This window comes from Myotis nattereri (assembly GCF_964212035.1).
Source record: "Myotis nattereri genome assembly, chromosome: 8".
NCBI classification, from domain to species: Eukaryota; Metazoa; Chordata; class Mammalia; order Chiroptera; family Vespertilionidae; genus Myotis; species Myotis nattereri.
This window is the reverse complement of record NC_138083.1, coordinates 41367991-41386405: the sequence shown is the minus strand read 5'-3', so window position 1 is coordinate 41386405 and position 18415 is coordinate 41367991. Positions and strand designations below refer to the sequence as shown.

At 42.0% G+C, this 18415-nt stretch overlaps 1 protein-coding gene across 1 annotated transcript in view; it reads right to left on the bottom strand.

Annotated features, from left to right (window-relative positions):
• WDR7 (WD repeat domain 7) overlaps positions 1-18415 on the bottom strand; it is a 289363-nt gene that overhangs the window by 72983 nt on the left and 197965 nt on the right. The window contains exon 23 of the mRNA XM_081096649.1: positions 12028-12214. Within this exon, the coding sequence (XP_080952775.1) occupies positions 12028-12214 (187 nt within the window). The remainder of the gene's footprint in view (positions 1-12027; positions 12215-18415) is intronic.

Below are 18415 nucleotides of genomic sequence, written 5' to 3'. Positions count from 1 at the left end.
AAAAAAAGGAAAAAAGAAAAGAAGCATTAGAAATATAGACTGAAAAGATTAGACACAGCTTATAATGTCAGTTCAAGGTCAATGGGAGCACTCAGACAGTTAGAACATAATGGACTTGCAACAATGAGCAGTGATTAGGAGTCAGGGTGTTCTGGCATCAAATACAAAATCGAATAATTAACCGTGAAGATTGAAAACAGTATGTGCATCTGTCCAAAGTGTTACAAACCCCTTGTTAACAAATTATCAAGAACTAGTTCTGAATACATATCACAAAGCTCAGAATAAGGCAAGAACAAACATTTTGAGGAAATTTTCCATTTCTTTCCTTAAAAAAGTTAAAGGTAATTTTGTTTATGAGGCCACATTAAAAGGCTATATTTAAGGTCACAGATCTGAAAGGTAGTAAAATTCACTCCTGCCCATGAAATTGGACTGAGAATGACAAGATTATTTTTAGCTTGTATATTATTTGTAGTTTAAAATATCCTTAGTACTGCTGGTTTAATCCCACACTTAATACCTTTAGAAACAATCTACCACTAATCAGCATGCTTTGCCAACAGTTAATTCATATTAATAAAAATATTATAGTAACTGATACTTAGTCTGGCATTGTCCAGGCTATACACAAGAATATGCACATGATAAAATAAACCTTTTGCAACTGTGAGAATGTCCTGATAGAAGAGTGATGTTATTTCTATTCTTTTGCCATCCCCAAAACATACAAATGATATCACTGTTTCAAAGCTTCTTTTATACAGAGTACTATGGAAAGTATAGACTTTTAATTAAAATGTAGCATGTGATCCACACATTAACTGTATACAAGGTATATTTTGTTATTCAATAAGAGACCCGATAATAGTCTGTCTCTTTAGTTAAATACTTTTTATATTAAACTAGAGGCCTGGTGCACGAAATTCATGCGCAGGGCAGAGGGGCTGGGGGTAGTCCCTCAGCCTGGCCTGCAACCTCTCGCAATCCAGGACCCCTCAGGGAATGTCCAACTGCTAGTTTAGGCCTGATCCCAAATTCGCCTGCCTGCCTGATCACCCTAACCACTCGCCTGCCTGCCTGATCACTCCTAAACACTCGCTTGCCTGCCTGATCAACCCTAACCACTCTGCCTGCCTGCCTAATAGCCCCTAACCACCTCTGCCTCGGCCCCCGCTATGGGGGCTTCGTCAAGAAGGACATCTGGAAGGACATCCAGAAGGTCGTTTGGCTGTCTGGTCTAATTAGCATATTATGCTTTTATTATTATAGATATCCACATGAAATTATAAGAAGATCTGACCTGCTCTAATTAAAGAAGTCTGTGTGCTGCATGTGTAAATAGGATACGTTGACTAAAAATTCTCAAAAAGTCTATCGGTATTTCTGTAATTGCTCTGAGAATCATTTTGAGTTTTAGTTGAAAATAAAGATGCATTATGTAGGCATTCCCGCCTTTGTTAAAAGAAAGTAAATTGATTATAGAAAATTTTGCTTATAATTTCTTTGTGACTGATATGCTGCTTAAATCTTTGAGAGTATAACTGTCAAAGCAGGAAGTCAAAGGAGAGAGGATGGAGAACCTTCCTTTGATGTTTACCACTAAAAAGAAAGATGTGAGCTGAAAGGAAAACACACATATTGAACAGTCAACAGAAGGAATGAATTGGGGGGCACGTCCCTCCCATGGAAAATCTTGATGCCAGCAGTTTCTGTAGGGGCTGGAGAGATGCGTAATAGGAGAGCAAGGTGGGGTAGCTTAGCGAGTTTCTTCTCTGAATTAAACTTTAATATTGAGAATTCAGCAAAAGAAATGTTTACTTTATGAGTAGTGCTGGGACTAGATTGTTTAATAATTATAAAGTTTAGATCGTATTTTAAGTCATGTTTTAAGACATTCAAATGCTCATTAAACTGTTCAAATTCTCTATGTTTCCTTTTTTCATCAATGCGAATGAATAGGTGTTGATAATATTGACAGGCTGAGACAAACAAAAATGGTATGTTAATTGAATAATCTGAACAAACCTAAATCACGTTTCATAAGATCAATAAAAATCATAGAATATTGGAGTTGGAAACGATCCCTTAGCAGCATCCCTGCTGAGCAGTGAGCCACGGAAAAGGAGAGTCTGTCTCCGAGGCAGCCCATCCCACATCTGGAAGATGGATACAGAGGAAAGAATCTGGGCCCGGAGCCCAAGGTCTGGGTTTGAAGTCAGGCTTCTGATGCTATTATTACACCTCGTCTTGTATCTGCCCCCAAACAGCCCTACAAAGTGAGGGATGTCAGTATGTCATGGAGAAATCAGGTCCAGAGAAGTTCTGTGAAGAGCCAAGATGGTAGTGAATGTCTTTCAGGAGAGCTGACCTTTGGAGAAGTGAAGGGGGGGAGGGGCTTATTATACTAGAGTTCACTGAACTGATGATTGGTAACATGACTCACTCAGTGGCTTTGGGTGAATGGCAACTGCACCCCTGAGAGAGGTTCCTGGTGGTGTGCGGCAACACTTGCACTGCAGCTGTTTATTCAGTATCAACGGTGGTTTGAATAAAGATACGGGGTGCCAGGTTATCAACTGGTGTGCATATAAAATTGTCAGTGAGAGCAACTGTATTAAATACTACGATTGGGATTCAAAATGTCCTCAGGAAGATCAATTCAACTACATGAAGTGCTAAATGTGGGTGCATATGACCGGCTTTGCAGGTGGGGGAGAGGTGCCACTGCTCCAGCGAGCTTAGGCAACAGACCTCGGGCTGAATTTGAACCTGTGTATCTATGTTAGTGAGGGGGCTGCCTACAGAACCAGGTCGTATCAAGGAAAAGACAGTGATAGAGAAGGTGGTACTCCTGCTGAACTTCATGGCTCTGGGTGCCTGTCTGCCCCCTCATGGCTGTACTGCTCCCTTAGGTGCTAAGAGATGGGGTTTGGTTCTGCAGGACAAGCGTCAGAGCAGGTGACCTCTCGGAGGTGGAAGCCAGAGTTCTAGTCACATAAACAGGATCCCAGCAAACTCACCACCCACATCTAAGTCCTCTCTTCCACACCTTCTCCTCCTTGTATGGAGAAGGAACATTTAGGGGAAGCACAGAAGGGTCTGGGGTGGAGGGGAGAGAGAAAGAATGAGAATGAATGAATATGCATATGTGTGTGTACACCTAAGGGTGGGGGTGATCAGCTGATAGACTTTCAAGGCTCATGATACAGTGGCAAGTGGATATTTCCCCTGCCTTAGTGCTGTCCCTGTGACCACCTTAGTCTGAATAAGCACAGTGTCTGTAAAACGGGGATACAAGGTTGATGAGATTTCATGAGCTCCAAGATGCAAAAACACCGAGCCCTCATCTGACCTATATTACACATACAGCAGATGTTTCTTCTGACCAAGGTGCCTCCACAACCAGAAACAAAGCAAAAAGAAAATGAGATCAATGAACAGCAGACCATGGGCTTCAATTTAAAGGCCTAGTTAACAAAACTTCGTCCATCTCAGCAAATGATCCCCCGAATTTGCAGATCTAGGAGGAGAAGTGGTCAAGTTTGGTGATGAGTGGTGGGGTCCAGAAGAGAAGCTATACAAAAATGGGGGACCTAGCTGGTTTGGCTATGTGGATAGAGTGTCAGCCTGCAGACTGAAGGGTCCTGGGTTTGATTCCAGTCAAGGGTACATGCCCGGGTTCTGGGCTCGATCCCCAGTAAAAGGGTGCAGGAAGCAGCTGATCAATGATTCTCTCTCATTATTAATCTTTCTCTCTCTCTCTCTCCTCTCCCTTCCTTTCTGAAATCAATAAAAATCTTAGATAATAAAAGATGAATATGCAAATCGACTAAACAGCAGATGACCTGTTGCTATGATGTGCATTGACCACCAGGGGGCAGACGCTCAATGCAGGAGCTGCCCCCTGGTGGTCAGTGCACTCCCTCAGCGGGAGCGCTGCTCAGCCAGAAGTCGGGCTCACAGCTGGCTAAGGCAGTGGTGGTGGTGGGAGCCTCTCCCACCTCCGCAGCAGTGCTAAGGATGTCTGACTTAAGCCCGAGGAGCAGGCCTAAGAGGGCAGTCAGCCATTCCCCAAGGGCTCCTGGACTGCGAGAGGGTACAGGCCAGGTTGAGGGACTACCCTCCCCCACCCCCCTCCCCAGTGCACGAATCTCATGCAACAGGCCTCTAGTACATTTTTTTTTTTAAAGAAAAGAAAAATGGGAAGGAGGCCAACCAGAGACCTAAAATTATAAGCACTGCCAATGAGTTCAGTGGAAGCTGGAACAGTTGAATGTAGAGGCATCAATGTGTGCACCTGAGCGGTTCCCACCATCAGCATCTGGCAGCTGGGGCACAGGCTTGCACAATGTGGACCGATCTGTGTTCTAGGTCAGAGCTCTGCAGTGACCTTTAGAGCATCCATAGTGTAAAAGCAGGAGGATAGTGATGTGATGACAGAGAGGAGTTGCCCAGGCATCGGGGAAGAAGACAACCCACGTCTCTGTCCTCTGGGTCCCCATCAATGTGCCACTACCAGGGCAACCTTCCAAAAGCACCAACTTTATTCCACAGTCAACCTGCTAAAAAGCTTCCAGTGGCTCCTACTGCCTCTAAGATAAATCTTAAACTCCTTGGCCTGAGACCCCAGGCCCTCCATAATCTCGTTTCACTAATTCATAACTCAGTCTTTCAACACTAGTGCTCCTGAGGCAGGCTAATTGCAAGGTCGGACCCTAAGATTCTGTTCCCGTTTCTATTGTAGTGTTTTGCCAGTGCTTTCCCTTCTCCCTCCCCTCCCCTTTGTTCAGTTCTCCTGGAGGCGCACACGGTATTCTGCAGTTGCTACAGTACTCAATCACCTTCTGTTGAAATATAAACCACCAACAACACCTGTTTGTTCTGGGCCCTTAGCCCTGACTCCCATCCTGCCAGGCATTATAAATCAGTTTTGTACTGTGAACTCGGTACCCATTGGGACCATACCCTCTAATCCTGTGTCTCCCCCCAACGTGCCTAGTACAGGCCCTGGACGACGTGGCAGCTCAATAGTTCTGCACTAAATGAAGTTACCTGGCAGATTCAGCAGAAAAAAATCACTTAAGCCAGTTATTTGACTGAATTGACCAGGCAATGAAGTCAAAGTAATTGATCTGGTAGTCCCAATGGGCACAGTCTAATTCTGCATGTAGTTCTCTTTAAAGTCAGGAGTGCATGGCGTGTGATAGATTCTAACTAACTGAAGAAGGATCATATTATTAGGGGCTTGAAATTAAAGGGGTGTCTGCCTCATTCTGGAAGCTGCACGTACACAGAGAACTCACTCTTTTCATCGGATTCTGCTTATCTGGCTGTGATGCATATCATTTGTTATACAGGCTTATAGGTAGGGGCTTTGATTTCAGTCTTTATTCTAAAAAAATATGATATGACACACTCTCTATTTTACTCAGCATTTCAATATACACATCCAAAATGAAATACCAGAGATGATAGATATTATAAATAAAAACATGAATAGAAAAATGGCCCACTCTGTCTACACTCATTCCTTACATGACTGCTCGTTAATCCTGCCCTAATCCTTATTTCATTGTGGTAAAAGCATTTTAAAAGTTACATATAAGACCACTTCAGCTAAATGTCACTGCCTACAATTGTCAGACTTGCCCATCTGTCAAATAAAGGAATGCTGTAAGGGAATATTCAGGGGAAAAATACTTAAACTTTCATTGAATAGCCCACAAGTCACATTCAACAGTGCAGTGGACTAAATACTTGTGTCCCCCTTAAATTTCATATTGTGAAACCCCAAACTCTACTGTGATGGTATTTAGAGATGGGCCTTTGGGAGGTAATTGGGGGCCAATGAGGCCATGAGGGTGGGGCCCCCATGATGGGATTCGTGCCCTTATAAGACACTGGATAGCTTGCTGGGTCTCGCTCCCCGGTCACCAGCACAAAGAAGTCACGTGAGGACACAGCACAGAGCAGTCACCCAGAAGCTGAGTAGAGGCCTCAGCATGAAATCTGCTTTGCCAGTAAATTGATCTTGGACTTCTAAGCCTCCAGAACTGTGAGAAATAAATTTCTTTTGTTCAAGTCACCAAATCTATGGTATTTTGTTATGGCAGCCCACGCTGACTAGGACAAACAATAACAGGGCATTGAAAACACTCCCCATCAAAAACAAACACTAACGTTATCTAGAAAATGCATACTTAATTACATAACATCTGGGAATTCAGCTTCCCCTTCCTGGTAAAGAAGCTGTGTTAACAACTGTCTTTAATGCAGTAAGGAATCTTCAACTTCTCTCTGTCATATTGGACCTTAATTTGATAATTCATAGGTGACATTAATTTCCTAAACTCAAAGATGGCAATTCCTCCAACACATGCTTATTTTTCAGACCTATGTACTATATGCTGTATACATTCACCGTAAATAAAACTATGCTGACATGATTTGGTTTAATGGTTTCCTCAGATTATAAATTTTCTATTAAAAATAAATGTAAGCTGAATAGGAAAAATAGTTTGAACACAGAATTTTAAAGCACCTTAGTGTTTATATGATGTGTTCCGTTCTCTACTCCCAGTTGGCATTTGATAAAGAATTCAAATGCTACCTCTTTTTCTCCAACTCCATTTTGTTTAAAGAGACTCTTTCTAACATATGGTGCTTGTCTCTGTGTTAGTGAAGCATGAGTAGCTTCCAGAGAGTACACATTTCTATCTTAATGTTTGGCAAACTGGGTATTCCAGAAAAGCAATGGTCTTGTGCACTTACTCAGACCCCTCAGGCATGGGCGTGTGAGGGGAGAGAGTGGCCCCCTTCAGCAGCCAGGCCAGCCTTACTCTGCTGCCGCCTTTCAGGGAAAGGCCCTGCAACATGAACTAGGAAAATGACATCAAAATCACACACCACACCACATAGCAATGTAAGTCTAGCCAAAAGCACAAGGACTTTTCCGTTCCTTTATAAAGCAGAATTTTATACTGTTACTAACACTTTACCAATATATCCTCCTACATAATAAAGAGGTAATATGCAAATGGTCGTTACACTATGACAGTAACGACTGATCAGGAGGAGGGCAGGTCAGCGAGCTACAAGCTGCTGAGAGCTACAAGAGGGCGGGGCAGAGATATACAAGCAGCGGTGGGCAGGGTGGCCAGCTGAGGCAAGCAGCAGCGAGCAACTAATATATATACAGCGGTAGTATTATATTTGTGAGAAATATAATAGTACAGTTTTCTATTTTCCCCACAGCTAGCTAGGTGACTCAACCTATGCTTTCGATGAAGTGCAGCCTCCGTTTTGAATTAAACAGTGCATCATGAATGAGCTGCCCCACAATCATTCACTTAAGAAAATCCCTCCCATCTGCTTCTGCCAATGGGTCAGTTGCCATAGAAAGGGTGGCATAATTATATGGTATGGGCACAGCAAAGTGGGAGTCGGGAGACCCAGGTCATCGTCATAGCTCTTAGAGTACCATAGTGGCCTCAGACAAGTTGCTTAATCTCTCTAAACCTTATTTTTAATTAACGGCATATTGAGGGTCCTGGGTAACATGTTGTTGAAGAAGATTTTCATCTTTAAAATTCTATGACATTATTAAAATGTTTATTGCATGTAAATCACTTGAGAGTTACGAATAAATGAGAATATTTATTCTTATACATTAGCTATGCAATATTTGGCATAACACATAGCCAAAGCAGTCAAGAAGCTTATCTCATATTTAAATAGGCTTTTAACTTCTAGAAGGCACAAAATTCTCAATGAAAATAATTTCATTAACTATATCTTAAAAATCTGAAAAGTACACTGAGCTGACCACTCTACATCCTTTTATTAGGTTGCTTTTAATTAACTACTTGGTTGGTCTGTAACTCTGTGGGTGTTAGATTTTTTTGTTGTTTAAGAACAGTTTATTGATTTTTAGAGAGGGAGGAAGGGAGAACAGAGAAACCATTGTGAGAGCACAACATTGATCGGCTGCCTCCTATATGTCCCCACCAGGGGATCGAACCTACAACTTGAGCATGTGCCCTACTGGGAATCGAACCAACAATCTTTTGGTGCACAGGACAATGCCCAACCGACTGAGCCACACCAGCCAAGGTGTGGGTATTAGATTTTGAATGCTAGGTGGCACCCTGGTAAAAGCATGGTTTTTAGAGTCAGGGAGACCTGAGTTTGAACCCCAGCATTTTACTGTGGACAAGAAGAGAGAAGATTCATATTTTTCTCATCTGCGAAATGGGGATGATAATGCGTATTTCTTGAGCTTCCCTCTATTCAGATGGGAACACTTGTGGACTGTGTAGCACAGAACTTGTGGCAGGTGCTAAAGCAAGGAAGAAACTCACTAACACTCTTTTTATAAAGTCAAAGGCAAAACCAATGTTCCCCTCACCCTAATTCTATTCCCCAGAGGTAACTAGGAAGGAAATCATGCTAGAGTTTAGACAGAAGCATGCCACAGTTTAAGTTCTGCCAGAAACGGATAAAATTAGTTAAAAGCAACATTTACTTTCACTACTCAGCATCTTCCAGGCACACCTGTGCTGTCCCATCTCTGTCCACTGGCACGTCCTTGTCCTGCCCCTCCTCTCCTCATAAGCACCACATGAAGCTCTCTGTGCGCACTTTCTGATCACCCCGCTGTCCGTCTCCTCATGCTCTGACCGTCAGACCCCTTCCCCTCGTCCTCCCTTCATATCGTGCTGTGTCCAGGCGGGTCTTACCTTTCCTGTAAGACTGCAAGTGCCTTGGAGACAGGGTCTTTGTTGTCTGAAACTTTACAACAATGTACGTATACTATCTAACACTGCTCCTCCCACACATTAGGTGCTAGGTAATAAACATGGTTTAAATTGTGCAAAATATTTGAAAACATTAGAAAATAACTGGTGAGATTTTGATTTCAAAGATGGAAAATTCGAAGTCACATTTCTAAAATAAAGGCATTGTTCATTCTGGAAAACCCCCTATTCATCTTGAGCCATATACAGTTTTTGCAGACCTCCTGGGAGTCATCTCTGATAGAGGAGTCCATATGCAGGAGAGGAAGGAAGAAGGAAACAGCTATAAGATGCACTCCCCAGACTAGGTAGCAGGCCCCTCCCCCAAACCCCATCCCTCATCGACTCACAAGAATGGGAAGAAAGAGGAAACCACTGCCTGTGCTTTCTTTGTCAATAAACACCAACTGAAATTTTACAAAGCAAACGCTTCTTAATGAAGCAAACTCGACCCTGCCGCCGCGAGCAGGCAGCTGAGCACGGGAATCATGTCCACAGTGAGGCAGGTACACAGGGCGGCAGAGGAGACTGAGCATGAGGTGCTCACATAACCCCCTTTCTCCCCTCAGTCCTGCAGCCTGTGCCAAGTGCGTCATGGGTGGAAAAGGCCATTTTCAATCTAAATCTTGTTTCAGATTAATAAGCAAACATTTTCTTGCTTATTATGCAATTTATCACGATGAAAATTACATTGAACTCCTCAAGGCTAAATGCTGATGCATTCATTTATTCGGAGCGGTGTATAGAGTCATACTAATCTTCATGACAGAAAAGGATATAATAGCAAGGTGTAAATTACTTACCGGAAAACTATAGTATTTGTGTCTGCAGACATACTACATGTAGATAAAACATAAGTGCATCTTTATGTTTGCTGATAAAAGTTTCATGTAAATGTATCCAAAAATAAAATATTAAGTACAAAACCTAAAGTAAAGAAAGGCCTACCACTTCTCTTCCTAGGCAACAAAACAAGAGTGAATACTCTTGAAATTGTGTTTAGTTCCGATTTGAAAATAATTAAAAATATTAAGGCAAAGTAAAATTTTAGACAATCAAAAGGTGTGAAAGGCTTCCTAGGACACCCAGGGAGCTGTGGTCACAGCAGCCAGCACAGGGCTCTTTGGAGGGTGTGCATGGAACCACAGCCAGGGGAGGGCAAAGGCTGGAAACACGTTCTGGGGCTTTGCTCAAAGGCCACCTGCCTCTTACTATGGCCACAAACTCAAGGGCTCATATTTCCTCCAAATCCTTAAAGTCAGTCGAGAACCTTCCGACCGTCAGTATCCATAAACTATGCTGGCTCCCACTATGTCGACATGTTCATTCTAGAGATGGGCAGGACCTGATTTGCTGAGCACCAGGACAATGACCCTGCAATACCACCAGGTGGGTAGCATTTCAGCTTTTAGCTAATACTCTTCTAAACACTTTGCAAATGTAAACTTGTTTCATAGCAACCTTCTGAAGTAGGTACTTTAATTAGCCCCAAGTATAGTTGGAACTGAGAGAAGAGATGAAGTAATTTGCTGAAGGGCATACAGCCAGGGAGGCACCCAGGTGAAGCTGGGGAGCATGGAGCTATGAGGTGATAGGGAGGACAGCTGCCTGTGTTTGAAATAAATACCTGCCTCCTACCAATCAATCCTGGGATTTGGGGCTGGGCATGTCCGGTCTGTAGACAAAGTCAAGCCTTCAAGTCTAGGCTTCCCTTGTCTGTCTGGTCCCCACTTTCTGAGCCCAGAGCAGCGTCAGAAAGACTACAGTCCCAAGCATGCTGGAACAGAAGAGAACTTGGGGTCTGAGAAAGGCAACCAAGAATAAAAGGGCAGAGAACCCGAGGTTTTTGTTAAGGATTAACCATGATAAGAATGAAACTCCAATCATTGAGAAGATCAAAGAGGTGATCACATTTACACTAAGAGGGACATCGTGGGACAGTTCCAGAATTCCTACCACTAGGCAATCACGCTCACAAACAGAAAGAAGTGGTGGTGAGGATGCAGAGAAAATGGAACGCTTGTGCATAGCTGGTAGGAATGCAAAACGGTGCAGCCACTGTGGGAAATAGTGGTTCCTCAATAATAATTTAAACATAGAATTACCATATGACTCAACAATTCCATTGAAAACAGGTATTCAAACCAATACCTGTGCATGAATGTTCATAGCATCATTGTTCACAATAGCCAAAAGGTAGAAACAACCCAAATGTCCATCTACAGATAAGTGGATAAAAACAAAATGTGGTACATCCATTAAATGGAATATTATCCAACTAGAGAAAGGAAGTTATTAATACATGCTACAACATGAATGAACCTTGGAAAGATGCTAAGTGAAAGAAGCCAGACACAAAGGCCACATATTGCATAATTCCACTCAAATGAAATTTTCAGAATAGGCACATTCATAGATAGAAAACATTAGTGACGGCCAGGGCCTGGGTGGGAGTGGGGAGAATGGGGAGTGGTTGCTTAATGGATACAGAGTTTCCATTTGGAGCAACTACTACGGGAACTTATAGCAGTGATGGCTGCACAACCTTGTGAATGCACTTAATGTCACAGAATCATTGCTTTAAGATGACTATAGTGGCAAGTTTAATGTTATGAGCATTATATCACCAAAAGGGGGGGGGGGGGCTTCCTCCAGGAATCATGAGGCTGAATACTCAAGTCAACACTACCCTCTCCCCCCCTCCCCCCCACTCCTAGCCATTCCTGACCAAGTGTTTCCATTTAGTTCATTTTAGCAAGTCCCTCAGCTCATCTTCTTACTCCATTACTGTCATCATTGCTCCCTAGATCATTGCAACCTCCTATGACTGGTCTTTTACTGTGTGCAAGTAAAACCTCAATAAAGGTGATTTAAAAATCAAAATGAGTACAAAGAAATAATGCCCCAAACTATCTGGTCACACATTCTATTAGTAAAGCAATTTGGGAAATACAGTTTTCCTTATAAATGATGTTTATACTGTTATTAGCTAACAATCACAATAAACAATTTAAAAATTGTTACTGACTGATCATTCATGGGCTCAATGCTAAATCCCACTGGTGTTAAAATTACAGGAACAAACTTCCCTTTCATTGTCCACATCCAAAATTTCATATACTGAGACATTTGTTTATTTTTCTACTAAAAACACACAATTTATAAAGGGTAATCGCTGGCAACAAAACACAACAAGAAGCAATCGCATTAACTGGAACGGAGCACGTACTTGGCCAGCTGCTTCTCGGCGTCAGCGCAGAGTTCCAGCAGCCCCATGAGGACGGCGGACACATCCATGTAAGGCTCCCACACGGTGAACCCGCGTCCAATCAGATCGATGGCTGTTCTCCGGATGGTACTGTGCGGAGGAAGCTTGGGGCTCGGCGGCTGCAGCAGAAGAAACGTCAGTGCCTTGCCTAAAATTACAAAATAAAAGGCAGAGCAATAAAGTAATATTACTTCTGTGATGTTTTCTTTCAAGCATATTTTCAAAATGTAAACCACTTTGGATTTCTTTCTTTCCTTTAACTGAAAAAGGGTTTTGAACAGAGAGATAGATTATGAGAGATCTTGAGTTTACAGTATGTGATTGAGCATTATGTAGGTGACAATATCTTATACCAGATTCTGAAGTGTTTTAATTCCATAAAAAGTACATTTAAATAAGTATACACAACTTCAAAAACAATCAGTGATCCTAAATTTCCAATGTTTCTCCCTACTAAGCATTTTGCAAGATGCAGATGGCTTCAAATGATAGAATATGGGGTTTCTTCACCTTTCTTCTGCATCTAACAGAATTCACGTGTCAAACACTTCCCACCGTGACACCTCTCATTACAAACAATGTTCACCCACAGGGTGAGGGATGGAGAAGGCAGAGCGTGCAGCGTGAAAAAGTGTTCCCTCCTAAGTGTGTGTCTCCTCCACTTCCTGGTGTTAGTGAGTACGAGGGTATCAGGTGTGCAGGAAATTCTTCACGCAGTTGGTTAAATTAAATGCAGCTTTGCCCAGCCAGTGTGGCTCAGTGGATGAGCATTGACCTATAAACCAAGAGGTCACGGTTCAATTCCCAGTCAGGGCACATGACCGGGTTTCGGGCTCGATCCCCAGTAGAAGGTGTGCAGGAGGCAGCTGATCAATGATTCTCTCTCATCATTGGTGTTTCTAGCTCTCTCCCTCTCCATTCCTCTCTGAAATGAATAACAATAATAATAATAAAACAAATACTGCTCATATGATGTTTAAATCTGTTGAAATGATCTAGATTTTAATTAGCATGTCCCACTTTCTGGTGAAGACAATGCTGACAGTTTGTACACATGCGCCCAGTGGCACTTAAGCTGCAGAAGCCCTTCTCCTTCAAAACGCATTCTGACATTTAAAAAAGAAAAGCACCAGAGACTGTGAAGAGCAAACTGCAATTTAAAAGAGGGTTTTTTTTGGTGTGTTTGTTTGTTCTTTGAGAGAAAGAGACAAACAGTTTATAAATCATCCAATAGTAGACTGGGTAGGGGAGCACAGGCTTCAGATTTAAGACAGAGGATTAACCACAGTTTCATAACTTATTGGGGGCAGGCTTAGGAAAGGGCTCAGTGAGCCTCAGTTTCCCTGCCTGTAAAATGGGAATAATAGTTAACTCTCATGAAGCATCTGAGTGTGAAATGAATGTTGCCATATGTGGCAGTCAGGGCTTAGTATGAAAAACATGTTGAGCTGATTTGTCTTCAAAAGTAGGAACATGGCATATAAACTTCAGTGCATTCAACAACGATAAACACTTATGTTATGGCCGACTGCTGAGTGAGAACGGTTGAAAAGGAAGCAAAGAGAGGGAAAGGGCATGCAGGGCCAGGACGAGCGTCTGTGGCTGCAGTCTGTAAGTTAGCGGATCTGAGCTTCTTCTCTGTACAGACCCTTCAAAAATCTGTTGAAAGCCATTGGTCCTTTCCCAGGGAACTGCATACATATATTTATCTACCAAATTCTGCAGAAAATATCTCAGGAGGCCATGGTCCTTGGGCTAACACTGCCTGCAGTAAACAAAAAAGGTACCTATACAGGGAAAGCCTCCTTGAGAAACCATCCCCCGACTCATACTTCATTCATGCATGCATTTGTAAATTTTACTCTCACACTCAGCCATGTAAATGTACGGAAAGCTTCAAGTTTTGTGGATCACAAGAATATGCACTCCTTTAAAAGGGTGATCCGTTGTTCTCCATTGTCTGCCAGCACTTGTGTGCCCTCTACCACAGGATGTTTTTAAATGCAAGCATTTCTGCGCACTTCCCTTTTCCTCAGCAGGTGCCTTGAGGGTAGGACTGTGTTTCATATAACTTTGTGTCTCCCCAGACACCAAGCACAGAGCTTCGCACACATTATGGACCTAAACAGGAAGATAGGTCTGCCTTTACGGCATGCACATTTCTAATGCAGCTCCCTGCCCCAGCTTGTCAGAATAATACTTCAAAATGTCCACAAGTCTACCACTTTCTGTGTCTTCTTTACTACTAGGGGCTGCAGAGAAACCTCCCCCGCTGTTCCCTGTGGACGCCCCAAAACACCGCGGCGATGGCTTCCAATCTAAGGGCTAGGGCTCCCTGGAGGTGTATCCTGGGTAAGTGATATTGCAAAGGGGAAGTGAAGTTCCCTGAGTACCATGTTTTATAGCATTTCAATCATCATTTTCCTTAACTGCCCTCTCCCCGTTCTGTATTCGTGACAGGGGAGAGCACTCTGGCAATAGAGGGACCCGGCTGGTTTTTCTGCGGTGGGAACTCTAGAGGCAGCTTCCTCACCACTCTGACAATTTCTTTTCTGGTGAGCAATAATAAACAATAAGTGGCCGATTTCTTGCTATTTTCCATCATTTTCCTGACAAAGTTGGAAGCCCAGCCTAGGGGATGTGATCACTTGCCCTCTGATGAAATGACAGAGAAGGGAAAACAGTAAGGGTTCTCGGAAAGACCCCTGGCCCTGTATGGCCACAGCAAAGTGTGACCCTCCCCCCTCAGAGCGAGAATGCCCAGCCCAGCAGGAAATGCAGGTTCCCTGTGGCCCATCACCCCTCCCCCTAAATCACTTCTCACAAACAGCAAACAAACGTCTCCTCCAACATCTCTCCCTGTTTAGCTCTCCTCCAAGTCTCTGGTAACACAGGGCACAGATCCCCTCAGCTCTAGCAGGTCAGGGTGGGGCATCGAGAAAAGCAGAGAGAAAAATGGCCTGTTTAACACACATTTTAAATCTTCTAGTCCATGTATGTTTTTCTCCAATGATCTGTTTTGGAATTATAAAGACATATAAATGTTAAAATTCCACATCTGGCCCTACCTGGTTTAGCTCAGTGGATAGAGCGTCGGCCTGAGGACTGAAGGGTCCCAGGTTCGATTCCAGTCAAGGGCACATGCCCGGGTTGCGGGCTTTATCCCCAGTGGGGGGGGGGGGAGGAGAGGGGGTACAGGAGGCAGCCAATCAATTATTCTCTCTCATCATTGATGTTTCTATCTCTCTCTCCCTCTTTCTTCCTTTCTGAAATCAATAAAAATATTTTTTAAAAGAAAATAAAATTCCACATCTGTCTCTGACAACTTATTCCAAACAAGACATGTAAATAATAAAAGATGAAGAGGATTTACAAGTTAAACCTTTGGTTTCCAGCCTTGTTGATGAATAGGATCCTTACGACTTTAATGCTACCAGCATTAATGACACTTATGTTCTGAAAAAACAATCTAGGACGCCTAAGACTTCAAACTTCTTAATCACATATTCTTCTTGCTGACACCAAGGAACCAACCTTTAAAAAATGGTATGATAATAAAAAGGGATAGATAAATGTATGCTTTCCTCAACTTATATTCTCAAATTTAGGGTTGATTTAACTTACAATTCCAAATAATGTAGGTGTTCTGCAAAATGGACCATGGTGATGAAAAAGCTAAAATTAAGATGACAGTACCTTTCCTATTGATAGAAAAAGTCTCATGACTAGAATTTTGTGAATTTGAACTTTACCTGTCAGAATTTTCTTAAGTGTTTGGTACCCAATAAAGGTTGTATTTTAACCTGTATAGGATAGACTCTAATTTTGCACAGAAATACAAATTGACTTATTTTACATAAATGCCCTACTGCAGTATTCCATAGTGCCTCACTGAGTAAGCACGTGGGCAACGATCCGCCATCATAACTAACTCCTTCATAAAAACTCTCCAGTAGCAGTATTAAAAAGTTCAACAAACCGGCCTGACATTCCTTCAAGGCTTTCCACAATTTGGTCCCAATCTGTCCATCCAAAGATTCATGTAATACCTCTTCATAGAGCATTGCTATGTTGTACTAAGTACTTGGGAAACAAACAGGAATAACACTCAGCTCTTCCCCTCAAGGAAATACATTCTAGCTCAGGAGATAGGTGAGCAACCAGGTAATTTGAATAAATTATGAACAGTGTTATATTTATAAGCAAACCTTATTATGACGGAACTTAACCGAGGCACTGAACCCCATCTCAGGGGTTTGAAAAGGCTTCCGGGAAAGGTGACCTCTATACCAAAACCTAATGCATAGGTAGGAATTAGCCACTCAGAGAGGACGAGCAGGGAAAGAAACCACTCCGGGCAGAGAGAACAGCACGCCTAAAGACCAGGCGATGAGCAAGAATATAGCAGGGTCATGGGATTACTCAAAGTTCAACATGGCTGCAAATGTTGTTGGGGGAGGGAAGGGATTGTGGCAATGGCAAGGGGGAAGGAGCGCAAGGTGGATGGAATGTAGCAGTGAGACATGAGACAGGACAGGTTCTTAGAGCCTGATCACAAAGGCCATATGTGCCATGCGAAGAGTCTGTTTATTCTGGTGACAATGGGAACCACTGGAAAGTTTTAATCCAAAAAGGAGTATGATCAAATTTTCATTTTAGAAATCAATGTTTAGACTATCTTGTGACTAGAAGAGGGCAAGCCCTATTGCCTTTTAATTGTGATCTACTCATCCCCAGCCAAATGGATTAATTAGAATCACAGACTTTTCTAGTTAAAAGGGCTTTGGAAAAACCTGATCTATTCCTATGCTTTGGATGAAATAACTGAGAACCATAGTAGGTAAGAGGCAATATTTTATTCATGACACTCTACCCAGCTATGGGTTCAAAACTTATATACTTTATGATTAATCTCTTCCTCCCTCTGAATTACAAAATACATGAAGCTGCTGTTATCAGTGTATCTACAAAACAGATTAAATAAATTATAGGTTTCATCTTTTCTCATACAATGAGAAGGTTGCTGTACCTTGTTCAAAAGCTAAATAGAGCCATACTAAGTTCCTCTGATTATCTTGGTTGTAACTTAGTTGAATCATGGTCACAAAATTGTTTATTGTCCACGCAGCACTGCATCTTCCTTACGGGCAGGAAGAAGTAAAAGGATGAAGGGCAAAAAAACATGTGCCAGGTAAGTCAAGCCCCCTTTTAAAATCTGATTACATTTCACTGGCCAGAATTATATCACACAATAATTACCCTCGTTTCAAGGAAAGATGGGAAATGTAGTTTGTGAGCTGGGCACACAGCTATCTTTAACAAAACTGAGTGGGGTTTTTTTGTTTTTGTTTTTAAGAATCATTGCTCATTTTCTTTCTTTTTTTCAAATATATTATTGTTGATTTCAGAGAGGAAGGGAGAGGGAAAGAGAGACAGAAACATCAATGATGAGAGAAAATCATTGATTGGCTGCCTCCTACATGCCCCCCAACTACGGATCTAGCCTACAACCAAGGCATGTGCCCTGACAGCAAATTGAACCGTGACCTCCTGGCTCATAGGTGGATGCTCAATCAGTGAGCCACACTAGCTGGGCCAAAACTGAGGTTTTGTTCACAGGGAAGGGGAGAATGGTACTACATAGGTAGTTAGAAATTTCTGCCACATTTTCCCACTTACCTTAGAATGAAATTCTTATTAATATAGCAATTAGTATCCATACATTTAACAAAAAACAATAAAGCATCTCTTGCACTTTGTTCTACTGTCTAAAGCGAATTTTATTCACTTATTTCCATTTTATTGTATTACCTTTTCCTGTCTGCTAACTGAGAAAGTTTGCTGCGACATATGAAAATTAAAAAACAAAACAAAAACTTTAATGTTTGTCATAGGCTTAGCACAGTGCCTTATTTTTCAGTGAGTACTTAGTACATACTATTGCTTTGGCAAATACTAAAAATTACTTTATACTGTACCCAGCATAGTCAACAAAATTATACACAGATCAGAAATTTCCAAGAGTCTGCCATATACTTTGCCCGTGGCTCTATGGTGAAATGGTAAAATATAAACAATGTGTTAATAAATCCTTTTCATAAAGCTAAACTTTTTCAACTTAAAGAAGTGCTTTTTCTACAGTTATGTTCTTACTACATTGTGGTGAAAAAAAGATTTTTTAAATAAAATGACAAAGAGAGTAGTATTCTTTAATGTTTGTAATCAGCAGAATAAAAAAATTTAAAACATTGCTAAATACCCTCACATTTTATATTTGGAAATTTTACTGGCCCATGATATTGAAAACCTTGGAAACAGTGCTATTTATAATACACTTACTGTCCCAAGA